The sequence below is a fragment of the Mus caroli genome, unplaced genomic scaffold (genome assembly GCF_978045245.1).
Source record: "Mus caroli unplaced genomic scaffold, Mus_caroli_1 scaffold_15, whole genome shotgun sequence".
Classification (NCBI taxonomy): domain Eukaryota; kingdom Metazoa; phylum Chordata; class Mammalia; order Rodentia; family Muridae; genus Mus; species Mus caroli.
In genome coordinates, this window is record NW_028227270.1 from 21284283 (window position 1) to 21310802 (window position 26520).

The 26520-nt window shown below is 43.3% G+C and overlaps 2 protein-coding genes across 6 annotated transcripts in view; both read left to right on the plus strand.

The window, feature by feature from the left end:
- Window positions 1–4136, plus strand: part of Bdp1 (BDP1 general transcription factor IIIB subunit) — an 88374-nt gene extending 84238 nt beyond the window's left edge. For all 4 annotated transcript variants that reach the window (XM_021180075.3, XM_029468190.2, XM_029468188.2 and 1 more), the window contains exon 39: window positions 1445–4136. In XM_021180075.3, the coding sequence (XP_021035734.1) occupies window positions 1445–1576 (132 nt within the window). In that variant the 3' untranslated portion in view covers window positions 1577–4136. The remainder of the gene's footprint in view (window positions 1–1444) is intronic.
- A 2268-nt stretch (window positions 4137–6404) lies between these two features.
- The window catches only part of Mccc2 (methylcrotonyl-CoA carboxylase subunit 2), a 64494-nt gene continuing 44378 nt past the window's right edge, over window positions 6405–26520 (plus strand). For both annotated transcript variants that reach the window (XM_085830885.1, XM_021180108.3), the window contains exons 1-3: window positions 6405–6643; window positions 19533–19599; window positions 26335–26419. In XM_085830885.1, the coding sequence (XP_085687011.1) occupies window positions 6515–6643; window positions 19533–19599; window positions 26335–26419 (281 nt within the window). In that variant the 5' untranslated portion in view covers window positions 6405–6514. The remainder of the gene's footprint in view (window positions 6644–19532; window positions 19600–26334; window positions 26420–26520) is intronic.

The window sequence follows — 26520 nt, forward strand, 5'->3', positions numbered from 1 at the left end:
TATAGGTTGCAATATTTTTCTGTACACTATATTTTTATTTTGTTTTTGCTTTTGCCATGCAGCTATATTTTAGTTTTGTGTAGGTAAATTTGTCAAAAGCATTTTGCCTTCAGATTTTGTAATCATTTCAAATGATGTCCCTTTCCTCAATCTAAGAGATAAAAATATCTTTCTATGGTTTGTTACAGTAGTTTTTTGTTGTAGTTGTTGTTGTTTTGAGACAGGGTTTCTCTGTGTGAGACCAGGCTGGCCTCAGACTCATAGAGATTCACCTGCCTTTGCCTCCCAAGTGCTGGAATTAAAGATGTGCACCACAATTTTAAAATCATATTTTAATTCTCATAGCCCCCCCTCCTCCCCAGAGCCCCCAACGTATCTTCCTCCCAATTCTTTTTTTTTTTTTTTTTTTTAAGATTTATTTATTTATTATATGTAAGTACACTGTAGCTGTCTTCAGACACTCCAGAAGAGGGCGCCAGATCTCGTTGCGGATGGTTGTGAGCCACCATGTGGTTGCTGGGATTTGAACTCTGGACCTTCGGAAGAGCAGTCGGGTGCTCTTACCCACTGAGCCATCTCACCAGCCCTCCTCCCAATTCTTTATCATGACTTTATTTTACTTCATAACCCCCTGAATCCATTTAGTTCTGCCCATCTAAAGAACTGACTTTTGGAGACTGAAGAGCGCTTATAGCTTTTGCAGAGGGCCCAGGTTGGTCCCAGCATCCACAAAGTGGTTCACAACTGTCTAACCGTGGTGCACATAAAATCATGCAGGCATACATACATATGCATGGATTATTTAGAAAATTCAATCTCTCTTCACACATCTATTTCATTGGTATTTGTATGTGTTCATATATTAGTATTGTGCTGTTTTATGGTTTTTAAAAAAGATTTGTAGATATGTTAATCTTTGATTTTTGAACATCAATTCTCACTCTAGCAATTAAAATGTTTTAGTTGCAGACTTAACAGTGATTTAGTTCTGTATATTTAAATTTGTTTTTCTGAGAATCAGGATGAGGTAATCATACTGTCATTTACTTAATAATGGGTATTAAAAATTTAGTTTGCTTCTACTTTTTTTCTCATGTGTCTATGTTTTCACCCGTGGGTGGCACATGTGTGTAGAGGCCTGAGGTAGACCTTGGGGGCATCATGCCTGCCTAGCATTTCTGTGGGTTCTGAGTATCCAAACTGTCAGCTTCCTGCTTGGGCAGCAAGTGTTGTAATCACTGAGCGGTGCTCTCTCCCCTAGACTGTGTTACAAAAGCCACCTTATTAGTAAGTATTAAAGCTCATCTTGCCTAGGGATTGGGTCACTTTGTTTTCCTTTTTGCTAATTGAGCCCAAGGTCTTATGTCAGCTAGGAAGGCACTGTATCATCCCCAGTAGCAAGATCTAAACAGTATATTACATTTCAGCTTTCTTATCTTCCTAGGTTTCTTCTGATCAGCCCTTGCTAAAAGAAGAGTGTAAAAATGGGCCCAAAGGAGCACCTGAGGAAGAGGTGACCCCAGTGTCAGAGTTTGTCTTCAGTGACATCTTCATTGAAGTGGATGAGACACAATAAAGCTCTCTTCTGGGGCCCCTTCTTTTTACTTTCTACTTTTGTAATGAGTTTGAGATGTCCAGCGACCCTGACTTTACCCAAGCAGAAAAGCACCACTGTCTGTTTTGATTTAGGTCAATTTTGAATATTTATTGAGCTTCATTTGAAGCTTTTATAATCAGTGGGAAACATTTCTTTCTAATTGACCCTGCATTGGAAATATCAAGCAATTAAGACTGGTCTCACTGACAGGCATTGTAGCTTGTTTACATCTGATGTCCTCTGTGCTGAGCGCACCTGGACTTGAGAACTGTGTGCACGCACATCTGGATAAATCATAGTGCTGACATACGGGGAGCTTGGTTGTGCTTAACATTTGCTGACCTTCTTTTCTAAAGGTGGCTGTGTTTTGTTTCTGTATTTTGTTTGTTTGGTTTTTTTTTTTTTTCTTTCATTTTTCTTTTTCTTGAGGGTGATCGGTTGCCTGTAAGAATAGGAAAGCAAAGTGTGAAACTCCGCTTTGGTATGGTAAAGTTAAAACTTTTCTATCATCATCTATTTGACTGGAAAAAAAAAATGTGTATTTTTCTAATTCATGGTGATGTAACATTAGTCCTGATTGAAGATCTAGTATTTAAACTTGCTATTTATAAAGTCGGCACATCAAAGAGATTTATTTTTAAATTTTTTATTTAAAATACATCCCAATTTAATTATTTTCACTCATCAAATTTGGGTAAAGAAAGCATTAACAAATAATTTGTCTCATTTTCCTCTTTACTTTAAAAGCTATTTTAAAATGTCATAATTAAAAATGTTTAGGTAGTGTTCATATTTTGAATACTTTTCTCACACTTTAGTATACTGAATTTGTACTGTGAATATTTTTTGCTTTTCTTATTCTAATCTCAGGATTTTCATTGGAAGAAAAAAATTAACATAAAGGACAAATTGTCCTATATAATTGATCTTTTTTACACACACACACCCTTAAAAAAAGGTTTAGTGATAGCTATTTTCCCTATTAAATTCTGTTCACAGGACATGTGGGCTTTCGGCCACAGAGCATGAATCTGATGTTAAAGCAGAAAATAAGACAGGAAGACTTAGCAAAGCCAGTGAGGGCCTCATGATGAACTTGGGTGTTTTTAATTTTGAGTCTTATGATTTATGTGTCTTGTTTTCCCCTGGTTCAAATTAAATGCTTCAAAGAGCAAATGTATTCAACTTTATTATAAAACCTTGTAGATTGATACATAGAAGTTTTTCCATAAAACATTCTTTTTGAACTGTGTAGCCCAAGTGGTCCTGGTAGCAGCTGCTCGGCGGATGCTAAGTAGAAGAGCGAGGTTGACAGGACTTTAGCTTAGACCTCACACATTAGGCCGTAGTTTTCTTTTTCTCACAGGGCTTCATGTGTCCAACACTGGCCTTGCACTCTATGTAGGTGAGGGTGTTCTTCAACTTGGGAGAACAGGAGTGTACCACCTTGCCCACTTTTATGCTGTGCTGGGAGTAGAAGCCACCTTCCCAAGTGCTAGGCAAACACTGTACCACGAGTTTTCCCAGCCCTAGACTAGAGTGAATACAAATCCAAAGCTGCTGGTGTCTGTCTGTAGGAGCTGTTTGCAGGATGTGCCTAAGATTCAAAAACTGTGTTCAGTGTATTATGAAATGAGCAATACTTCAGTTGGAAAATATTTTTACATCTAGGTAATATTTGTTTTTCATATTGATAAAATGTTGATCACTTTTTAAGTTTCTAAGCAAACAAGGGTTGAACTCAATAAGTCTAGAGTGCTGATTCATTGAACTTACTGTGAGCATGTTTCTTGTTCTGTGGCTTAGAGTAAAATGTATAGTTTAATGTCTGTTATAAAGGATGATCTATAAGTTAGATGGAAATTCTCAAAAGTATGCATCTATTTCGTGTGACTAATGTCACAAAATCATGGAGGTAATTCACATTGCTATATAAATGTCTTCTTGTTAGCTTTAAAAAGTCATGGTCTGTACAGTTTGTTTGTTTTTGTAAATGTTACTTGGGTTAGATCACCGAGACTAAACTATTATTTATCCCTGTATAATATTTATTTTTTTAACCTCTGTCTCATTTATATGTAATAAACTGATTTTATGGAAGATGTAATTTATTGTATAAAGACTACCGGAGCATTTGTTGTGTAGAGAATCAAGTCGGTCAACAAATTGTCCCGCTGCCCCTGGACAAGCCGGTGTTGGGAAGAGAAATACAATCAGTGTGCTTAGCTTTAAGGTGGGAAGATTTGTGATGGTGGAAAGATGTTGCAAGGAATTTGTTATAGAAATCTTCAAGGAGATGTATGAAAGGGCTTTACCTTCTCTTGACTGTTTTCCTCTGGTCACTTACATCTTAGCAGGTGGCCCAGGCAAGACATAGATGCAAATATTAATACCCAGTGTTTACCACCATTATTCAAATGCAGGTGACCATGTATAATACCTTGCTTGAAGTTTTTGACAAAGAAGCAATATCTTGTCATTTGTAAATTTTCTTGTTCTAAAGAAAGCAGTAATGTTCTGTAGATAAAAATTATGTAAATAAAAGTTATTTTATACCATTCTTGTTTTGTCCTTTTCAAACAAAGGCATTAATGATGCTAATGTTCAGTTAATTGGTTTCTGTTTTCAATTATCGCCTATACTTTAAAAATATAGTATCGCCAGATATGGTGGCTCAAGCCTGTAATCCCAGAATCTACATGCAAAGGCAGGAAGAGTGTGAATGGACAGAATCTACATGCAAAGGCAGGAGGAGTGTGAATGGGGGGTAGTGAATCCCTATCTCCAAAAAAAGAAAAGAAAGGAGAGAGGGGAGAGAATGAGGGAGGGAGAGAGAGAGAGAGAGAGAGAGAGAGAGAGAAACATCCATAGTATAGTATAGCTGAAAGAATTATGTTTGAAGTTTTGTGTCCTTTCACCCTTTAATGAGTTTTTATATATAACAATGCAAGGTCGTTTGTTCCTTCCTCCCCTACACACAAGCTTTGTTTTCTATATAAGGAAAGAAATTGAAGCTTTAGTCTCAGGAATAAAAAAAAAAAAAAACATTTTGACTTCTATGCTTTTAAGCCACCCTCTCACAAGCATGGGTCAGGTGATGCCGTTTGTCAAGCCAAGTCGGCAGTTTGTAAGACCTCAGCCTTTCCTGGCCTCTGGGCAACTGCACTCACATGTGCATATGTGTGTACAGTCCCTCGGGCATACACATCATTAAAAGTACACTTTAACACCCTAACAGTTCAATCCCAAGTATTCAGCCTAACCTACAAACATGGGCACCATTACACAGACTCAGCAGCTTGCATCGTGTAGTTATTCCCACATGTGTATATATTTAAGGAATAAGCCATGAATTTGAGAGGCAGCTGGATACCAGTGGGAACTCTCGGGATGGGTAGGAGGGTCAAAGGTAAACAGTTTTAACTAAGTGAAAAGCAGAGGAAACATTTTGGGCACTTTTGCATAGTCCATGCTGCCTGCACACTCACTGTGTAGCCCGGGATAAGGTTGAGCTGCTGATCCTCTTAATTGACCTTTTGAGAGCTGGAGTTGCTAGGAAATTAGCCTCGGTGCCAGGAATAAATGTTTCGTTCAGCTCAAATGCTCTGCTTTGGTTTATTTTCTTTTACATGGCTTGGATGCTGTGTGAATCTTTATTTTATTTTATTTTCCACATTACAAGATCTTATTTGGGGTCAGCTTGTAGCAAGATAGAATGCTTATGTCATATGGTGAACTCACTTTGATTTGACTTAGGTCTTCGTTTCTCTTAGATTTTAAAAAAGCTTTCCATTTCTGGAGCTCGGGAGGGCTCAGTGGGTAAAAGGACTGGGTTGAGCAGGGGCAGAAGGATCAGTGGTTTCTAGCTGCACACCTCGCTGCAAGTTCCTTGGTCTCAACGGAATAAGGCAGAGTCATGGCCGGATACTGACATTCTCCTGCTTCCATGTGTCCATGTGTGCTCCGGTACACACAATTCTAGGCAAGCGTTCTACCACTCAGCCCAACACTATTTGTATGATGACAATGTCTTCAATATTCATGTTCAAACAGTTGGTTTCAGACAATGTCTCATTTTGTTGCCCACCCTAGCCTCTAAATTCTTCACTTAGTAAGTAGTCTGTGGGCTTCACTTAGTAAGCTACAGAAACTTTGACAAGCCTTCTATCAATTGGTTTACCATAGTTTTCTGTGGGTCGGGCTTCTTTCTTGAAGCTGCAGAGTACTAGAGTCCATGGTCCCCAAGGGAGACAGAGCTGAGCGACCAAGCCTGGCTCCCATCTTAGTTATCTTGTGGTTCTACCCAATCTGGCTTTTATTCGGGGGCTATTATCCTACAGCACCTTTACTCCTAGGGCACAGCCGACCCTCTTTTTAGCCTGTTCATCTTTCTGATGTTCCTGACGCTTTTACTTTGCTCATGCTGTAGTAACACGTAAGTGTTCAATAAAGTGTGTGAATCAAAACAAAACACTAAGGCACTTCGCAGAGCGTTTTTAATCCTTATTGGTGTGAAGATCCCAGTACTGATGTCTACAATCTATCATATTCTAAAAATGATCAGGTGTGCTGAAGCTCTGCAGTGCATGGGCTAGAGGCGTGTGCATGCTTGTGACAAACGCTTCGGCAGGACAGCAGCCACTTAATCGGTTCGCTCTACTTGGCCCAGTGCTCCTGGGCTCGCGATGGAACCTGGACTCGCGCAGCTGCTCTTCTGCGCCTCATTGGCGGAGTAGAGAGGCGTGGTGCGCAGCGCCGACCAATTGGAGGTGGCCTGTGATGGCACGTGTGCGGGGCTGGCCTAGGAGTTGATGGACCAGGGCTGGTGCTGCAAGGACTCTGGAGGAGCAGCCGCCCGGAGCTGCAGAACCGAGCTGCAGGGCCGCTCTCTTTCTCTTTTGGGTGCTTGCCATCGCCATGTGGGGCGCGCTGAGGTCAGCTCTGCGGCCGTGCAGTCGGGCCGCTGTACCCCGGCAGCGTGCCTATCACGGGGACTCGGTGGCCCGACTGGGCACCCAGCCTGACTCGGCCTCCTCCACCTACCAGGTAGGTTGAGCAAGCGTCCTGGAGGCCCGTTCGCCTCCCTGCCCGGGAGTCATCGGAGGCCAGAGGGTGGGCATGCTTGGATCTCTGCTGTTCTTTCCTTTACAGCTTCAGGCCTCATTCTGGGACTCAATAGGGTCCTGTGAAGTTTGCAGAAGGAAGTCGTTCCAGTGAGATTTTAGTTCACTTTTAGGACTGGTACTGGCATTTTGTGTCACTGAAGTCAGTGGTTCTCAAAACCCCACAAAGCATTGTCGCTTGGACAACTTACAAATGCCTGAGACCGGTTTGGTAACTTTGTAATCACTAAGTTGTCCTCGTGTTTGCATGGCTAGGTATATTCTTTAGCGGTCTTGTGGCAGCCACCTTTAGGAACTACCATAGCACGATAGTTTACACTCTTCCGCTTAATAGTTATATTAGCAATACACAGCTCACAATGTCTTTACATAGCTTTTCTTGGGATTGAGGGGCTTCCCCTGGCCAAAGAAGCAACTCAGAATGAAGTATCAAAGCTGGAAAATTTAAATCTGTTTCATGGCTTCTCAGCCTCTACAGATAACATCTGAATTATTCATAGAACCAGCAGTTATTTGCCAGGGAAGCAGTTAACTTAGTTAAACACTAAGTTGTTTGTGCGGTATTTTAAGTATTTGGCCTGGATGTGTAGGGATGAAAGTCATGTGGGGCTGGGGAACGTTAACTAGAAATCAGATAGCTGCTGTGCGGCCATGTGGTAAGAGGTGTCCTAGCCCTGAAGGGCTGAAAGCACCTAAAGCACACAGAGCAGAAGCAGGTGGATCTTTGTGAGGTTCATTCAGTCCACCTTGATCAACAAAGCCAGTTCCTGGACAGCCAGAGTTACAAAATAACTTCTCAAAAAAACCTACCACCACCACTACAACAAAATACAACTACTAGATACTAATTGTACAAAATAATACACTTCACTATATGTACATACATGACTCTCTTATCTCCTCTCCACTCTTTTGCTGTCTCCTTTCCTCTTTCCAAATAGTCCTTATACTTTCATGTCCCTAAACTGTACATCTAACCTAGATTCTGCATGTGAGAGAAAATGTGGTATTTGTTTCCCTGCCTTCCTACTGTGATGATCTCTAGTTCCAACCATTTCCTTGAACATAGCTATTTTATTATTTTTAGAACTATCTTGTTTAGTTTTGACAGTTTCATACACAAATACAATGTATCTTTTTTGTCTGTTTTGAGGCAGGAATTTTTTTTTTTTCCTGCGTAGCCCTGGCTGTCCTGGCTTTGTAGATCAGCTCTGTAGACCAAGCTGAGCATGGTCATCACCTGCCTCTGCTTCTGTGGTTTAAGGCGTGTGCTACCACGCCCAGCTGGTGTGTCTTCATGTTATCTGTCCCCAGTTCCCCTTCCCAGGCTCCCTAGACACTTCCCAATGTGTCCCTCCCTCCCACCTACCTTCCTATATCCTTCTAATACCTTTTAATACCGCCTTAAAAACTAGCTGAGTCCTATTGTTGCTACTTGCTACAATGTTTACTGATCGTTGGCTTGATCTTGTGCGGGTCTTGTTCAGGTAGCCACAACTGCAGTGAATTCATGAGCACAATAGCTATGTCACATCCAGAGGACAGCACTCCTCCCCAGCCTTTGGCTCTTCCAGTATTTCCACTCCCTCTTACATCATGTTCCCTAAGCCTGTGTGTGTGTGTGTGTGTGTGTGTGTGTATGTGCATGAGAGTATGTGTGTGTGTGTGCGTGCGTGTGTGTGTGTGTGTGTGTGTGTGTGGTGTAACTATCTCATTTTAAGACTGAGCACCTCACAGTTGCTCATCCTCGGCACTTTGATAGTTATCAATCTCTCCATTAGCTGCTATCCACTCCATAGAGAAGCTTAGCGGACAGAGGTTTAGAGCAGCACTAATATACGTGTATAAACATACTTTTCAGATTGTTTGACAGGTCCATTCATCAGAACAGCAGTAGTAGGATTCTCCCCTAGAGCCCTTGACCTCCCAAGCCAAGAGCTTTGATCGGGCTTACAGTACCAGACATGAATTCCAGTTTATGGACTAGACCTCAAACTCCAACCTGAACATGGTGGTTGTCACCTAACAGCCATTGCACCATTGCACCAGTGGGCATAGCTTACCTAGGAAGTTGTTATTGCAACATACAGGGCCCAGCACTGAGTAAGGCCATTGATTTCTTAAGGGACCTGTACAACATTTCTGGTACCGTGAAAACTAGCCACTGGGTCAGCTCCAACTGGATTTTTCTAGATCATGCAATCAAAGTATTAAATATAGATACATTAAACTTAGGATATTAAAGTGTAAACTAGGCATGGTTGTACATACAGTTCTAGCAGTCAGGCGGTTGAGATGGGAGTACCTGTTGAGAGTAGGAGTTTGAGGTCAGCCAAGGCAACATAATGAGACTTTGTTTCAAAATTAAGTGCCAAGGTTAGAGAGATGGCTCAGTGGTTAAAGGCACTTGCCACTGAGCCTGTTGATCTGAGTTTCATATCTGGGACTCAGATGGTGGGAGGAGTTTCGTGAGAGTTAGGAATTGATGTTGGAGTGGAAGGAGAGAAATGAGTCATTCAGTATTAGAGTTTCTTACTCCAAAAAGTATAGTGAGGTAAATGGTAGAGCTCTTGATATAGACTGAGACTGAGTTTGGTAGATGGGAGAGATGGTATGTCATGTTGGGTTTGTTTGAATCGTCTATGTTATGATGCGCTTGGTGGCAAACATCAGTCAGTCACAACAGCAGATACTGACTTCTTTCTCCCCTCATCTGTTGGTGACTTTGGGTCAGCTATTAGGAGTTATCAAAGGGCAAAATGATGGCAGTTTAGTCTAAATATCTTAATTGACTTTATTTACTTGTGACTCTTGAAGCAGAGACCATTTCTTTTTCTTTTTCTTTTTTCTTTTTCCTTTTCTTTTCTTTTCTTTTTTCTTTTTTTTTTTTGGCTACCTTTACATAGACTATTTTTTCTTCTTCTTTTTCCCCCGAGACAGGGTTTCTCTGTATAGCTCTGGCTGTCCTGGAACTCACTTTGTAGACCAGGCTGGCCTCGAACTCAGAAATTCGCCTGCCTCTGCCTCCCAAGTGCTGGGATTAAAGGCGTGCACTACCACCACCCGGCTTTTCTTCTTTTTCACTTGTGTGAAATGCTTGTGTGTGTGTCCTTAGATATAAAACAAGTCATAGACCGTGTAAATTGAGATACTTTAACATTTTATTTTTATATGTACGAGTGTTTGCCTACCTGTATTTACATGCACTGTGTGTATATGCTTGGTGTCTGTGGACGCCAGAAGAGGGCTTTAGAGTCTCTGGAACTGGAATTATAGTTGTGAGCCTCTGTGTGGCTTCTAAGGATTGAATCGGTGTCCTCTGAGAGAACAGCAAGTGCTCTTGACTACTGAGTCATCTTACTCCTTCCTTACTTTAAAAAAGAGTTGTTGTTTTTTTAATGTAGAGTCTCATAATATGACCAAACTTGTTTCCTTTCTCCCACCTCAGCCACCTGAGTTCCAAGGTTCCAGACATACGTCATCGCTCCCAGCTCTGAACCATATATTTACATTTGTATTTATTTTGTTGTGTAGCTCGTTTTTGTGAGAGGCAGGATCTCGATGTACTGCTCCGCAGACTGATTCTGAACTCTGTAGGCTCAAGCAATCCTCCTGCCTCAGTGCCTCCTGTGAGCTGGAACTACTGGCATCCCCCATCATACCTTGTATAACAATGTATTTTGAATTGCTACAAATTCATCTCATCTGCATAAAGCAACTCTAATGCTTTCCTTCTTCCTATTAAAATTTGTTTTATTTTTAATCATTGTGTGTGTGTGTGTGTGTGTGTGTGTGTGTGCGTGTGTTGCTGGATGCCCTGGAACTGGAGTTACAGACTGTTGTGATCCAGCATCTGGTATTGGGAATTGAACCTGGACCCTCTGGAAGAGCAACCTGTGCTCTTAACTGTTGAGCCAGCCCTCCAGCCTTGCCCTCATTTCTGAAGAACTATGTTCCTGAGTATAGAATTCTCTGACAGATTTATTAAACCTTCCTTCCAATTCTTCCCATGTGCCTACCTCCAGCTCCCTCTCAACTGTATGACTTCTTTTAAAATTGTTTTCTCTCTCTCTCTCTCTCTCTCTCTCATACACACACACACACACACACACACACACAGCCTGCCAAGTCCATTTAGTGTTGGTGTTGCTTGTATGTGTTGGGCTGACTACTTAGGATTGGAGAGATCCTCTCCGGGTTTGTCTCTAGAGAAGGCTGGTTCTCCCTGTCTTTGTGCCATTAATTGTCTATGGCTCTTCACGTAGGGGTAGACCCGTGTGGGATTTTGCCTGTCTGTGTTGGTATGTCCGCTGCTATTGGCATTGTGTAGCTCTTGTTTAGGGGACTATATTGTTGCGATTTCATGGGCGCAGCCTCGCACTTTTTTGTGCAGTGTCTTTGCGGCACATGTCCTGATCCTCTGGCCCTTACACTCTTCCCACCCATCCCACCAGCCTGTCTTTTTGTAACTTTTACCTCTGTAGTTGGTACATACTGTCTGTACGTTCCTAATTCTCTGAATGCCCGCAGCAGCTGAAGGAGGGTCAGGCCTGGAGAGAGCTGAGCTCCTCCAGGGGTCTTCCTGTTTGAGGGCAGCACACAAAGCCCACTGGCCACTGGTTTGACTGGACATGACCAAGAAGAAATAAGCCTTCAGGCCTTCCCTGTTCATAAATAGAATGTCTACCTCAGAAAAACCTAGTCGTTCCCTCTCTCCTCAAGGTTGACTATGTATTCAGCTGGTAACATGTTTCAGGTGATCCCAGATCTCAAGGCCAAGTAAACAAATATTTGCTTTGGCTCCTAGATCTAGGGGTTTGTGTCTTACTCCAGGAGCCAGGGTGAAGGGACATTGGCTACAGGGGGATTCTGTGTGTCCTGCTCATATGGAGGGTGGGAGGGCATGGGACAGTCTGGAACATTCAATCCCTTTAAAGCCTCTGCTCGGAAATGGCATGGTGACTTTGCACACATCCCCTGATGGTTTCAAAGACCATCTGCTGCTGTTAGTTACTGTGACAAGTAACACGGGGAAGAAAATGTTGAGTTTTTTGGCTCAGTTTCTGGGGGATGTCCTGGTGGCATTAGCTTGGCAGCTGGTCACGTGGGCTCTGCTGTCAGGAAGCAGAGGTAGTGTCGGCTGCTTGGTTCTTTGTCTTCCTTTTATTTAGTCCAGGGGCTGCTTGTAAAGTGGTGAAGGCCTCATTTCCAGCAGTCTTCTACCCTCCGTGAGCCTCCTCGAGAAACTCCCACACGTGCCCCTAGACCCAAAGGCCTCTATAACCTACCACAGAGATATCTGCACATCCGTGTCCATTGCTGTTCTAGTCACAGTGCAAGGAAATGGAATCAGCCTAGGTCTCCATCAGATGATGAGTGGAAAATACAAATATGGTTCACGTTCACCATGGAGCTTTATCCAGCTGTAAGCAGAAATGAAATTATGAGATTTGTAGGAAGTTGGATAGAACTGGAAAATACTGCATTCAGTAAGAAGACTCGGGCTCTGAAGACAGTTTATTTCTCTCATTTATTCAGCCCCTAGTTTCTGTTTTTACATGTGTGCATTAATGTGGGACTGTGTGTGTGTAGATACCAGAAACCCAAACTAGAAAGGGACCCATGGGGGTGGGAGAATAGGATTCTTTAAGGTGAGGCAGTAGATAGAGCACATATGATAAGAGAGGGGGAGGAAAGGAGGGAGAGGTGGGAGAGAAGGTCAGTCCAAATGACATATGAAAAAGCCAGAAGGAGAGATTTTCCTCAGTGGCATAGCCTGGCAAAGTGCCCATGCTCAGTCAGTAAATCCTTAGCCTGTGCGACTATAAAAACTCTGATGGGGCCCAGTGGGCTACAAAACAACAAACAAGCAATAAGCCCCCGGACTATTGAAGGTCAGAGGGCTAATAGGGAAGAGGAAGGGCATCCATTAGTGGGAGCAGGGGAGAGACCAGCAAGTGGATAAGATGGGAGGGAACAAGTTCAAAATACATTGTGTATGTGTGTGAAATACATTGGTACATATATATAATACATTGTGTATGTCTGTGATATACATTGTGTACATATATGTAATACATTGTGTATGTGTATAAAAATGCAACAAAACCCCTTAGTATGTGTACTTAATATTTGGGGGCCAGCAAGCTAGCTCAGTGAGTAAAGGCACTTGCTGTCTTGCTGTACAAGCCTGAGACTTGCATTTGAGCCCCAGAACTCACATAAAGATGGAAGGGAGAACTAAGTCTGGCTCCCTATGTCTGCCATGCCCTACCCTGAGTAATAAGAAATTAAATATATATATATATATATATATATATATATATATATATATATATTTGCTAACACAAAATAAATAAATAGAAATCTTAGGCTGTGTATGGTAGTGAGCACTTCTAACCCCACCACTTAGGAAAGTGGGGGCAAGAGGATCCGGATCTCTGACTTGCATCGACTACCTGATGGGTTCAGGACAGTCTGGAATCTCTAAGATCCTGCCTCCAAACAGCAAAAGGCTGGAGAGATGCTCAGTGAGCAAGAGCACTTGCTGGCCTTGCCGAGGACCCAGATCTAGTTTCCAGTACCAACGTGGTGGTTCACAGCCAGCCAGAACTCCAGTTCTAGGAGGTCTGACACCTGCTGACCTCTGAGGGCACCAGGCATTCATATGATGTGTGTGCATACATGCATCTTACACAAAATAAACAAACAGATAAACCTAAAAGAAATTAATGTAGCAACAAGACAATAACGAATGTCTGATCTCTTGGGACCTCGGCTTGTAAGCAGCAACTCTGCTACAAACACTCCCACAAAGGGAGACAATAGAAGCCCAACAAGGGTAAGAGATGGTGTCCAGAGATTGTGTAATTCTCCTGTGCCACAGCCTCCGTCTGCTCTCTGCCCCGTTTTCCTCACACAGCAGCTGTGTGTTCTTCCTGGATTCATGTCTTCTACCACCACCACAGGATGCTTTGAAGATCCTGGCAAAGAAAGATTTTTCATTTTTTAAATGTAGGTTGTTTTTTTTTTTTTTTTTTTCCCAGGCAAGCTTTCACAATGTAGCCCAGGCTGGCCTTGCTTACCTCAGCGTCCCGTACTGGCCACGCGCCACTCTGTTTGACCCTTTTCCCTATTTCTCAGTGAGAGGCTGGCTTAACTAGGGTAAAGACCGCAAGCCTTGGTTCTCAACCTTCCTCACGCTGGGACCTTTTAATACAAGTTCCTCATGTTCTGGTGAACGTCAACCATAAAATTATTTTCATTGCTATTTCATAACTGTAGTTTTGCTACTGTTGTGAATTGTAACATAAATGTCTATGTTTCCCAATGGTCTTAGGTGACCCCTTTGGAAAGGTCAATCGATCCCCAAAGGGATGGTGACCCCCAGGTTGAGAGCCACTGGTCTGGAGGCTAGCTAGCTCTGGTTTGGATGGACTCTGCTCTAGATTGGGCACCAAGTTGCTGCAGAGATCGTACCTTGAGTCTGGGGTACTGTGGCAGAGGGCACTTGGTTTCCCTGTATCTGTGTGAGCTGTTCTCATCTGTTCTGCACTTTTTTGTCTGTGGAGAGAGAGAGAGAGAGAGAGAGAACGAGAACAGGAATTAGTCACAATACAGGTGTATGTTGTGTGTGTAGAGTGGGGTGGTCAGCTCAATATCTATTTGATGGGGCAGAGCCCCACTAATCCCAAAGGTACATGAGAATCTATCTCACTGGCTTCCAGATGTCTATAGGAAGAAGAGCAAGTGGAAGGACCGGTAAGGATACTTTAGTGGAGAGATCAACAAAGCAGGGCATTTGCGATGATGGTAGCAAGAGATTAAAGAAACACATTGACTGGGGCCACTGTGTGAAATTCTACTGAAACTGACAAAACTGTAGAACCAAGTCTGACAGCTGGGAAAGCCACAGTAATGGGATGTTTGGTGAATTCACAGAGGAGTGTGTGGTATGCAGTGACGGTTCTTCTCTTTGGGCCTGTGGAATGCCGAGGTGTAATGCTTGGCTGTAATTCCAGCAGTCTGGAAGCAGAGGCAGGGGGATCATGAGGCTAGCCTGGGCTGAGGAGCAAGATAATGTTTCCAAACTTTCTTTAAAAAGGAAGGGAATAGTTGCTGGGTGTGGTAGTGCACACCTTTAATCCCAGCACTCAGAAGACAGAGGCAGGTGGATTTCTGAGTTCGAGGCCAGCCTGGTCTACAAAGTGAGTTCCAGGACAGCCAGGGCTATACAGAGAAACCCTGACTCGAAAAACAAACAAACAAACAAAAACCCAAAAAACAACAACAAAAAAAAACAGTTAAAAAAAAAAAAGGAAGGGGATATATTGTTTTGTAAATTCTTTGTAATGATGTCTGGTGACTTCATTTTGGAGTGTAGTTACCAATGTTAAAGATGAGCTGTTTGGTCTTCCAGAAGCCAGCACAGAGATTGCTACTTGTGGTAGTTTTTCTTCAGGTTAAATAAACTACAGAATTTGAAACCAAAAATACAAATTAAACAAGAAGGAAGCAGCTTTGGCAGTGTTTGGGCTGCTCTAGTCTTTTCTGTTGTATCTAAGGACCTCCATCAAAGGTAGCAGCAATTGGACAAGGTATAGGGGCGCCGAAACCGCCCTTGAGACCCTGACTGTGCGATCTGCGCAGATCTTCTTTTGCTCCTCTGGTACCGTTGACTACGTGGGACTAGACAGGAGTGAGTGAGTCCCATCATTTCCCACGGCCCCATGATGCTCCTTCTGCAGTTTTACCACCCGTAGTCTTCTGCTGCCCAAAACCATTGAGTCAAAGATTCCAAGAAGAAGCAACTCCCAAGTCTAAACAATTGTATGTCCAAACGTAGTCAAGTTGACAACCAAGAACTGCCTTCACAGCCCCTCCACCCATACGCATACAGGGAGCCCCAATTAGACTGGGTGGGTTATATAGAAATAAAAAGAGGACAGTAAGTTGGGAGACAGACATGTGCAGGTTCTTGGAGAAGTAGATGGAGGTGGGATGAATATGATCAAAGTACGTTGTATAATATATGATAATATAATTTATGATATCCTCATATATATGATATTCTCAGAGAATAAATGAAATGCTGAATTTAAAAAGTTTTAAAATTTATTTATTTTCCACTTTATTGCTCTGATTGTCTTACTGTTCCTAATTTAAAAAATTAAACTTCCTCATGGGTTCGTTTTCTGGGGCACATTACCCTACAAATTGCCGGTAGTCTTAGGTATCTGTGGGATGGCTCTGGACATAGCCTCTGAGGGCGAGGGGGCGCCGCTGTGGATGCTTACTAGAGAAATAATGTTACATATGGTGGTGGCTGGAAAAAAGCTTTTTTTTCCTTTGTCTTTATTAACTTTAATATATATTTATTTTTATTTACTAGTGTTCTGTATGTTTGGTGTGTGTGTGTGTATGTGCACGTGTGCACACATGCGCCATGGCAAGTGTATGGCAGAGGACAATCTTGTGGAGTCGACTCTTTCTTCTCTTCTCTATATAGTACTGGAGATTGAATTTGGGTTGTCAGCAAGTACTTTACCCTCTGAGCCATCTCGCCGCCCCAGCTCTTCAGTTGCAAACAGAGGATTCTTCTCTGGTGTGCATGCACCTTACCAAGATACTCAATGTGTGGTCTTTATCAGCCGTGATGCTCCTTATGTTGAACGTGGGGACGTATTCAACCTTAAACTTGGAAACACCCAAGGCCCATCTTTTCCAGCAGTGGATGTTTTCAGAGTGTCTTTTAACACTGACGGAAGTTAAGAAGGCACACGGGTTGACCGTTTGAATGAAGCTTCCAGCCTTTCTAGAGCTTCTTTAAACTCTGAGTGGGTGGCTGCAGAGAGTGCTCTTGATGTTGCCAGAGAGGGAAGGAAAGTGGGATGTCAGCCACTGGGTTAATGAAGAAGGCTTGCCACCTACCTCAGGGACAGCCTTTTACCACTTATAGGAAGCTTTCTTCTCATCAGTTAACTTTTGAAATTGATACAGAAATCACTATTCATAGTGTACCATGTTTCAATCCGCTGTTCTGTCAGAGTAGCTTATCTCTAGCATTTATATTGTTTCAGTTTACTTGTTTGGGACAAAGTGTTACTATGTAGCCCTGGCTGTCTTCGGCTCTAGAATGCTGGGATTATAGGCATGCACCATCATATATCCAGCCTAATATTTACAATTTCTTTGTGGTGAAAGATATTAAATTCCGTATCCTAGCACTTTTTGAAATATGCACTACAGTGTTTTTAATCTGTCATCACTCCACTGTGCAACAGAACTCGGAACTATTTCTCTCATCTAATTATAAATGGCTGTTGACATAGCTTTCTCCGTTCCTCTCTCCTCTTGAGAAAGAAACCTTAGAATTAAGGGTTTGTTTTTGTTTTTGTTTTTTTAATATTTAAGCATTAATTAGGTGGTTTTAACCCTTTAGTGAGCATAAAATAATAAGAATGGTCTGCAGAGTCCAGAAAGGTGCTTCAGTGTATAAAGGTATTTACCATCAAAGTGATGACCTGACAATGGAAAGAGAGCGAGGGGAAGAGAAAGAGGGAATAAATAAATGAAACAAATGAAAATAACTAAAGCATACAACTTAGGTACACAACTAAAGCAAAGTGTGTGTGTACCTCTCTGCAGTGAAATCAGCTCTTTCCACCTATCGGCATGTTGAGGAGTGAACAGGAGTACTGTCGAACTGTTGGCTTACTCGGGGACTGAGGTCGGGCTGCTGCATCTGTGCCTGAACTGCACAGATGGAGGGGGCAGCCTGAGCTTATGATGAGATCTTTGAGGAGAGAAGTGAGTTTCAGTGACAGATAAGGAGATTGCCTTTGGCTTTGGCTGCACCTCCTGCACCAAAGGCTTGTCCTGCCTCTGTGCCAGGGCTCTCTCAGATGACAAAGCAGTCCAGGACAGTTCTGGTCAGTTGCAGACACAGCCCTTGTTTTGTTCCTCGGAGCTTCTGAAAGACAGGTGTGTGTGACATCACACATTTCAGGTCACACTGCTCTCCTGCCACCTCCTGGCCACTGGCGGAACAGACACACTCTGGATCTCGATTCAGGCAGCAGCTCTACCTTGCCTCCAGGGTTTAATAATGGCAGAGCTTCTGGTAGGAGTCTGGTGGGGTGGCAGTGTTCCAGACAGCTTCTTGAGCTAAGTTCCCAGCAGGCTCTTAGGCTGCATAGGGACACAAAGAAGATATCTAAGCTGTGCAAGCATATCGTTTTGCTCTTATTGTTACTTTTTTTTTTTTTTTTTTTTTTTTTTTTGACACAGACTCTCATATACTCAGGTTGGCTTCAAACTGACTGTGTAGTTGAGGATGACTTTTTTTTTTTTTTTTTTTTGGTTTTTCGAGACAGGGTTTCTCTGTGTAGCCCTGGCTGTCCTGGAACTCACTCTGTAGACCAGGCTGGCCTCGAACTCAGAGATCCGCCTGCCTCTGCCTCCCGAGTGCTGGGATTAAAGGCGTGCGCCACCACGCCCAGCTGAGGATGACCTTAAACTGTATATTCTCCTGTTTCACCTGCCTCTGCCCAGTTTCTCCTTCCTCTCACCCACTCATCCCTCCCTCCCCAGGAATAAGTTGATGAGCTTAAGCATCCTTATCAACAATGGAATGTCCTGCATTGGTTAGAATCTCAGGATAGTGACTGATGATGGTTTGTGACAACATAGATGGTTAAGAAGACAGCCAGGCAACTTCTGACCCTTTAAAAAGTGTGTTGTCAAAACAGAGGCTGTAAATAAATTTAAAAAAAAAAAAAGAAAAAAGAATAGAAGAAGAAAAAAGAAAACAAACAAAAAACAAAACAGAGGCTGTGGTGGTGCACACCCATAATTCTTGCACTTGGTTGGTAGGTAGATAGATGCTGGAGGGTCCAAAATTCAAGGTAATTCTCAGTTACATAATGAGTTTAGGCCAGCCTGGGCTAAGTAAGATGCTTCCCTCCCCACCCAAACAACAACTACAACAACAAAACACCCTCCCTGGTGGCAAATGCCTTTAATCACTGCACTTGGTAGACAGGCAGGTTGATCTCTGAGTTCCAGGCTAGCCTGGTCTACATAGCAAGTTCCAGGCTAGCCAGGGATACACTAAGAAGCATTGTTTCAAACAAAACAAAACAAAAAAAGTGTGTGTGTGTGTGTGTGTGTGTGTGTGTGAGTGATGGTGGGAGCAAGCATATATCAGTTAAATGTAGTAGGTGTCTAAACGAGAAAGGAGTGGCCAGAATAAGCACTATCGTGAAAGAAACAAGGTTAAGACTTAGAAACAGGGCTCAGCCTTGAAGCAATGGGTCAGGGGGGCTGGTGGTCCTAAAACAAGAGCTGAACACATGGGCAGGAGTTAATCCTTCTACAGGATGGAGTGTGCCAATTGGGAGTGGGCACGTAGGTGGGGGTGGTAATGGCCTTGAGTGGAGGTCACACAGAGATGGCATAGGTTACTATTTTTCTTTCCCTTTTTGCAGCTTGAGGTTGCACCCAGGGCTTCCCCTGTGGTAGGCTTCATCTCTGGCCACACTCTCAGCCTTTGATTTTTTTAAAAAATATTTACACACTATTTTTATGTGTATGTGTTTGTGCCTGAATACATTTATGTGCCCTGTGCTCCTAGGAGCCCACTGAGACCAGAAGTGGGAGTCCGGAGTTACAGGTTGTTGTGAGCTGCCCCGTGGGTGCTGAGAACTGAACACATAGGCGCTCTTTCCTGTCCCCTCGATGTGTTTACTGACTCTTACTTTGGTTAAAGGATAATGACGTATAGCATCCACCTCCCTCTGCTTCTGTTTCAGGAGAACTATGAGCAGATGAAAGCTTTAGTGAGTCAACTTCATGAGCGAGCCCAGTATGTGAGACTAGGTAAGTGCTGCCTGCCTGCCTGCCTGCCTGCCTGCCTGCCTGCCTGCCTGTCTGTCTGTCTGTCAGTCAGCTTGATATGATGAACCCCAGGCTGGCCTTGAACCCATCATGATCCTCTTGCCTCACTCTCCCAAACACTGTGAATACACTGTGAAACTCGCAGCTACAAAGCAAGATTCTTAGTGTATTGCAGTTACCTACTTTAGAAGGAGCAATGTGAATGTTATAGCCCTCGTTAAAAACACTCTCCCCAATAGCCTCACAGGCAGACACTGTTTCACCCATAACCTGTGCTCTGAGAATATTGTTGCGATCTTAGATATTACTATGTCTGGAAGACAGCTTTTATCTCTTGAAGTAATTAGAGAAGTAAAAATAGAAAGAAATGTCATCTGTATTTGTTTCTTTACGGAGTTTATTCAGGAAAGATAACAGAGAAGCCCCCTAACGTTGCCTACTGTATTAGGGAAGGAAGAACCGAATGTTGACCCAGGAAAAGGTTTTGAGAGATGTTGCCAATGTTCTGTTACTAAGCACTTTGGTTAAATTGTTTATTTTTGAGATTAAGCATCTTCTGGTTTTTTTGAAACAGAGTTTCTCTGTGTAGCTGGGGCTGTCCTGGAACTCACCTGGCTGGCCTCAAACTCGTAGATCCTCTTGTCTCTGCCTTCTGTCGTCACTGCCTGGTGTGACTGGGTGCCTAGACTGGACTTCTCTCTGCAAAGTCAGTGATGACCTTGGGCCCCTGAGCCCCTTGCTCTCACCTCCCAGGTGCTGAGATTATAGCTGTGCACATACGCCTGGCTTACATGTTACTGGGAATGGGGTCAGCACTCTGCTAACAGCTACATCCTTCAGATCATTTCATTCTTCTAATAAACTTTCACTTTGTAGTTTTATACTTAAGTTTAGGAATGAGTGTGAATTATAAGTAACAAACACACATTTGCATTTTCTTTTAAATTAATAGTTATACAGAGTTAATAAAAGGGAACTGAAAGTAGAAGCAAATACAATAGAGGTCTTTACGCGATACTGCTTTGCCATCTGACTATGGCAGGATAGTCTAAATGAGTGAAGTCTTTTTCAGAAAGACAGCTGTAATTTACACTCTTGAAGTGCTATGGAAATGAGCAAACCACAACCCTCTGGGGCCAAGGACAGCTACAAATGTAACCCATGACAAAATCATAAACTTACTTTAAAAATGAGGGTGTTTTTTTGATAACACAATTTCCATATTCTTGAATAACTTTGTAGATGATAGTATCATGTTACAACGTCCAAAGGTTGGCCAGCCCTTTTAAAAGGCTGGGTTTGTGGCTCAGTGATGGTATGTTGCTTTAGCATAGCCACCTCTCAACCACCCCCCCAAAAACTAAACGAAGATGCAGATGAATACACAGTCTCTAGAAGAAGAACCCATATACTTGCCAAATTAAAAACCTCTGTTGTTAGAAGAGATAACCCTGTGGTTACACCCATCCTCACTTTGGGTTTCCTAGGTCCTTAGGACAGATGGCTTTGAATCAAGAGGGATCCAAAGTCCTGTGTTATGGATTTGCAGAGGGTGATGGGTTCTTGTAAGCTGCAGGGGAAGGCTGATCTCCAGCAGGAGAGGACCAAGCAGGCCTGCCATGGAGGAGAGGTGGGACTGGGAGCAAGGGTGACTTTGGCCTTCACAGTTTTGCCATGAAAATTATAGTGGACATTATATCAGCACGTATTAACTTGTGTTAATTATTAGACCATATTTAAATATTCTTTTTAAAGATTTATTTACTATTTATACAGCATTCTGCCTGCATGTATGCCTGCGGGCCAGAAGAGGGCACTAGATCTTATTATGCAGGGCTACAAGCCACCGTGTGGTTGCTGGGAATTGAACTCAGCACCTCAGGAAGAGCAGCCAGTGCTCTTCTGAGCCATCCCCCCAGCCCAGTAATGTATTTGCTTTTAGAGCATTACTTGGCATTTCGCCAAGGCAGGGGCTCTTGTGTCTGTATGAGGGTGTCATATCCCCTGGAACTGGAATCGCAGAAAGTTCTGAGTTTCCACGTGGGTGCTGGGAATTGATTGGACCTAGATCCTTTGGAAGAGCAGCCAGTGCTCTTAACCACTGAGCCATCTCTCCAGCCTGACTTCTGGCTTTGAAATGAATGCAATTTTTGGTGTAGTTTTCAGACAGGAGGAGGGGCAGATGTTTGGGGATGTTTCTTAGGTACTCCCTGACGTTTTTTCCGCTAGCAAGAACAGGACAAAGGGGAAGTTGGGTTTTAGGTGACTCCTGGCCTCTCTCCCATTTTCTCACCTCTGTCCACACCCTGGATTCTGGCTTTACTGTGTTTGAGCCTCCTGGTTTTTAATCTGTTGAACACGGAGGGTGGCAGTGACTCAATCATTCCGTAGGCAGAGAAGGGATGACCCCCGTGGTGCTTCCGTAATACCCAGAACCACGTATTCTGATTAAGCCACTCTCATGGAAGGGCTGTAAGTGTTTTGATAGATTTAGAAGTGCTTTGTTTTTATCCTGTTTTAACTTTATATTTTTAATCCTGAGGAATATCTTTATAGAGGTAAACATCTACAAATGGTTTGGGTGGTTGAGGCAGGGGGGCTCTTGTATGGTTTTTTTTGTTGTTGTTGTTTTTAAAAAAGACATTTTGCCGGTGGCCTAGCAAACACAGAAGTGGATGCTCACAGTCAGCTATTGGATGGATCACAGGGCCCCCAATGGAGGAGCTAGAGAAAGTACCCAAGGAGCTAAAGGGATCTGCAACCCTATAGGTGCAACAACATTATGAACTAACCAGTACCCCGGAGCTCTTGACTCTAGCTGCATATGTACCAAAAGATGGCCTAGTCGGCCATCACTGGAAAGAGAGGCCCATTGGACATGCAAACTTTATATGCCCCAGTACAGGGGAACGCCAGGGCCAAAAAAGTGGGAGTGGTTAGGTAGGGGAGTGTGGGGGAGGGTATGGGGGACTTTTGGGATAGCATTGGAAATGTAATTGGGGAAAATACCTAATAAAAAATAAAATAAAATAAATAAAACAGACATTTTAAATTGGATGGCAGATTCTACTCATGTTGTCTTGCAGTGAGTGTCCCATGAGAAGCAACAACACTGAGACACTAGTCAGTGCGTGCAGAAGCAGGCAGCAGGTCCTGTCTGACTCCTGGTAGACAGCCGTTGAAAGAAGCTGGAATCCTGCTGTAAAATGTTTCCTGATTTCAGGGCTGCTAACATGTGACCATAATGCGAATCTTCATCAATGTGACTTGATGAATTGCACATAAGAGCACAATAAAAGTGGCCATAAGGGAAATGAGCTTTTTCAGCACAAAGTCTGTGAGAATGGGTTTTCATTTGTTTGTTAATTTATATTAGAATGGAATCTTACTCTATGGCCCAGGCTGTTTCTGGATCAATCCTCCTGCTTCAGCTTCTGAAGTACTGGGATTTCAGGTTTGTGAGCCACCTCCTCTAGCTAACATACAAGTGTAAGAACCGCCTTTGGAAGACTAAGATGCTCTATTGTGCTGTCATGTGGTCAGTTTACTATAGAGGAGCCAGGCCTGGAGGGAGATGTCTGGGACACTAACACAGGAAGTAGAAGCAGGAGGATGCAGAATCCATGGGTAGCCATGGCTCTGTAGCAAATTGGAGGCCTGCCAAGCTACGTGAGACCCTGTCTCAAAAACTACAATGAACACACACACACACATACATATACACACACACACACACACACACATGTGCGCACTTCATTCTGTGCTCATAGAGTCTGCATCAGGGATAACTCACCTTTTGGCTCTTTATGAGACCAGATTATTACCAGCTGCTATAAGAGACTAAGTCAGATGAGAGAGAGACAGAGAGACAGAGAGACAGAGAGAGACAGAGACAGAGACAGACCGAGAGAGACAGAGAGAGAGACAGAGTGCGCTGAGAAGGAGTGATGCTCTCTTAGCATCCTTCCCATCGCCCCTCTTTGTCATCCAGCTCCTGCTGTTGGCCCCTTTGTGAGCATCCATGTCACCCGACTCTCCAAAGGCCTTTGCCCAAGCCTTGTTTGGCTTTACTTTATTTAGAAATCACATTGGGAGTTCTCTTGTTTGTTTTTAAATATTAAAGTAAATTAGAGTATGATAAGCTGCACTGAAGTATGTGGCTAGAAGCATTTTGACCCATGGACCAACACCAGAATCCAGATAGCATCCCCTAGAATTTCTACTCCCTGGTGGAACTCCTTCATCTCTCTCCCGCTGCCCCTAAACACACCTCGTTAGGGACTTGGCCAGTAGTTGGGAGAAGAGAAAAGGCATTTTAATCATACTATCTTGCAACTAGCTAATTTTGAAAGAAGAATTTGTGATATAATGATTTTGGTAACACTAAAGTAGAATTACTCTTTAGAATTTTTAGTAAACCTCTTCAAAAGAAGAAAAAAAAATTCCTCTTGCCCCCGATTTGAAAAATGAGACCAAAGTATGTTTCAAACATACATTTCAAAGTATGTTTGACATAGGCATGAACATAAATTCTTATCTAAATCAATTTTAAAAAAATGGCAGTTTTAAAATTGTCGACTACTTTATTAGACAAAGGCAGCTGTGCTAAGATAAATTTAGGAGCCGGGCATGGTAGCACACATCTTTAATCCCAGCCCTCGGTAAGGAGAGGCAGGTAGATCTCTGTGAGTTCAAAGCCAGCCTGGTCTACATAGTTAGTTCCAAGACTGTTACACAGAGAAACCCTGCCTCAAAAAAAAACAAAATTAATTAATTAATTAATTAATTAACTGGGGCGATAGTAAAGAAGCATTTTCTGGCAGTTTGACCCTTCTCCCACTCCGTAGCTGTGGCTCGCTTAGAGCGAGTGGGAGAGGAGAAACACATGACATTCAAGTCACAGATGTCTTAGCCTGCAGGCTGTGTGGTAAGGCTTGGGCTTCTTTGGTGTCAAGAAGCCTCATTGACTTCTGCACTGCTCTTCGGTTAGTGTAATTTTGTCAAAATTTGGGAAGTGTTGGAAACCACAGAAGAGAGGGGCGAGTAGACCTTGCCACCAACAGAAGAACTGGTAAGGCTGAGTGAGCCCTAACCCGGGAAACACAGAATTGCGTCCAGTAGTCGTTGGGCCAGCTCCCCGACAAACTACCGGCTCTGGACATATAGCCATGACACCCCACAGAGAGGACCATGACAGTCAGTCACATAATGTCTTAGTCAGGGTTTCTATTCCTACACAAACATCATGACCAAGAAGCAAGTCGGGGAGGAAAGGGTTAATTCGCCTTACACTTCCATACTGCTGTTCATCACCAAAGGAAGTCAGGACTGGAACTCAAGCAGGTCAGAAAGCAGGAGCTGATGCAGAGGCCATGGAGGGATGTTCTTTACTGGGTTGCTTCCCCTGGCTTGCTCAGCCTGCTCTCTTATAGAAACAAGACTACCAGCGCAGAGATGGTCCCACCCACAAGGGGCCTTTACCCCTTGATCACTAATTGAGAAAATGCCTTACAGTTGTATCTCATGGAGGCATTTCCTCAACTGAAGCTCCTTTCTCTGTGATAACTTCAGCTGTGTCAAGTTGACACAAAACTAGCCAGTACACATAGCATAATAAACTAGAGTTCTTTATGCTACTAAGGGATCTAGATGCCTCCTCTCTACGCTCTCCCCCCAAAAAGTGTTTATCCAACGAGCTTCCCTTCCTGGGTATTCCTTCCCACAAAGCTGCAAAAGGTATTTAATTCCTTGGTTCACCCTGAGTAAGGTGTATGCATTTACATTAGACATCAAATAAAGCCGATTGGACAAGCAAGGATCGCCGTGGGGGGAGGCCTTCTTCCTAAAGAGCCCCACCTAAATTTCCCAAAGAAGGGCCTTCTTCCAGCCTCTCTCTCTGCACTCACTCAGAACCATGCTGGGTTCTATCCAGACTCTGCCTTCCCCTTCCTGCATGGATGCCCTGAGGGGAAGTGTGGACCTAGGACTCCCTTTTTTTAACTCAGAGAACTGGGGTCCCAGATTCCGCTGTTTCCCACCTGACCGACCCCCATTACTGACTGTGTCCTGCCTACCCTGAGCAGCATGGGGGTGCTCTTGGCACCCCTGTGGGAGGCATCTGGTCCAAATGAAAAATAGGAATGTTCCCAGGTACCGTGTGGTGTATGTGTTTGTGGTAGTATTTGGTACATGCAGGGCCAGTGAGGCAGTGTGTGACTTCTAATTAAAATAGCATGCCATTTCTTTAGATAGTGAATTCAGAACATGTATAATATATCCTCTAGGATCAGGGATAGATTGATGTGTGTATGTGCACATTCCAATGAAAAAAAAATAAATTTATTTACTGCAGAAAACTGGCATCGGTATATCTAGGGATTAAGAAATAATTAGGTTTTCCTTACAGGGTACACTGGACCTTTTTATTTTCCATTCATTCATTTGTTCATTTATTTATTTGCTTGCTTTTTGAGATAGGACTTTGCTGTGTAGCCCTGGCTGTCCTGGAACTTGCTCTGTAGAGCAGGCTGGCTCCAAACTGAGAGATCTGCTTGCTTCTGCCACCCAGGGCTGGGATTAAAGGCTTGCACCTGGCCCACTGACCGCTTTGTAAAGTGCCATGTTTGGCGTGGAGCATTGTGTGTGTTTCTAGCATTTGGTGAGATGGAGGCCTGCCTCCTGCCCGTGTGCTCTAATCTAACTATGCTTTTATTGTAGGAGGGAGTGAGAAGGCCCGGGCGCGGCACACATCCAGAGGAAAACTGCTCCCCAGAGACAGAATCGACAATCTCATAGACCCAGGGTGAGTCTAGTGCTTTCTACCTCAGTGTGTCTTCTGTACCACTGGACAGTCCCATCAACAAATGCTTCTAAATTTGGGTTCCTATAGTGTCTTAGTTAGGG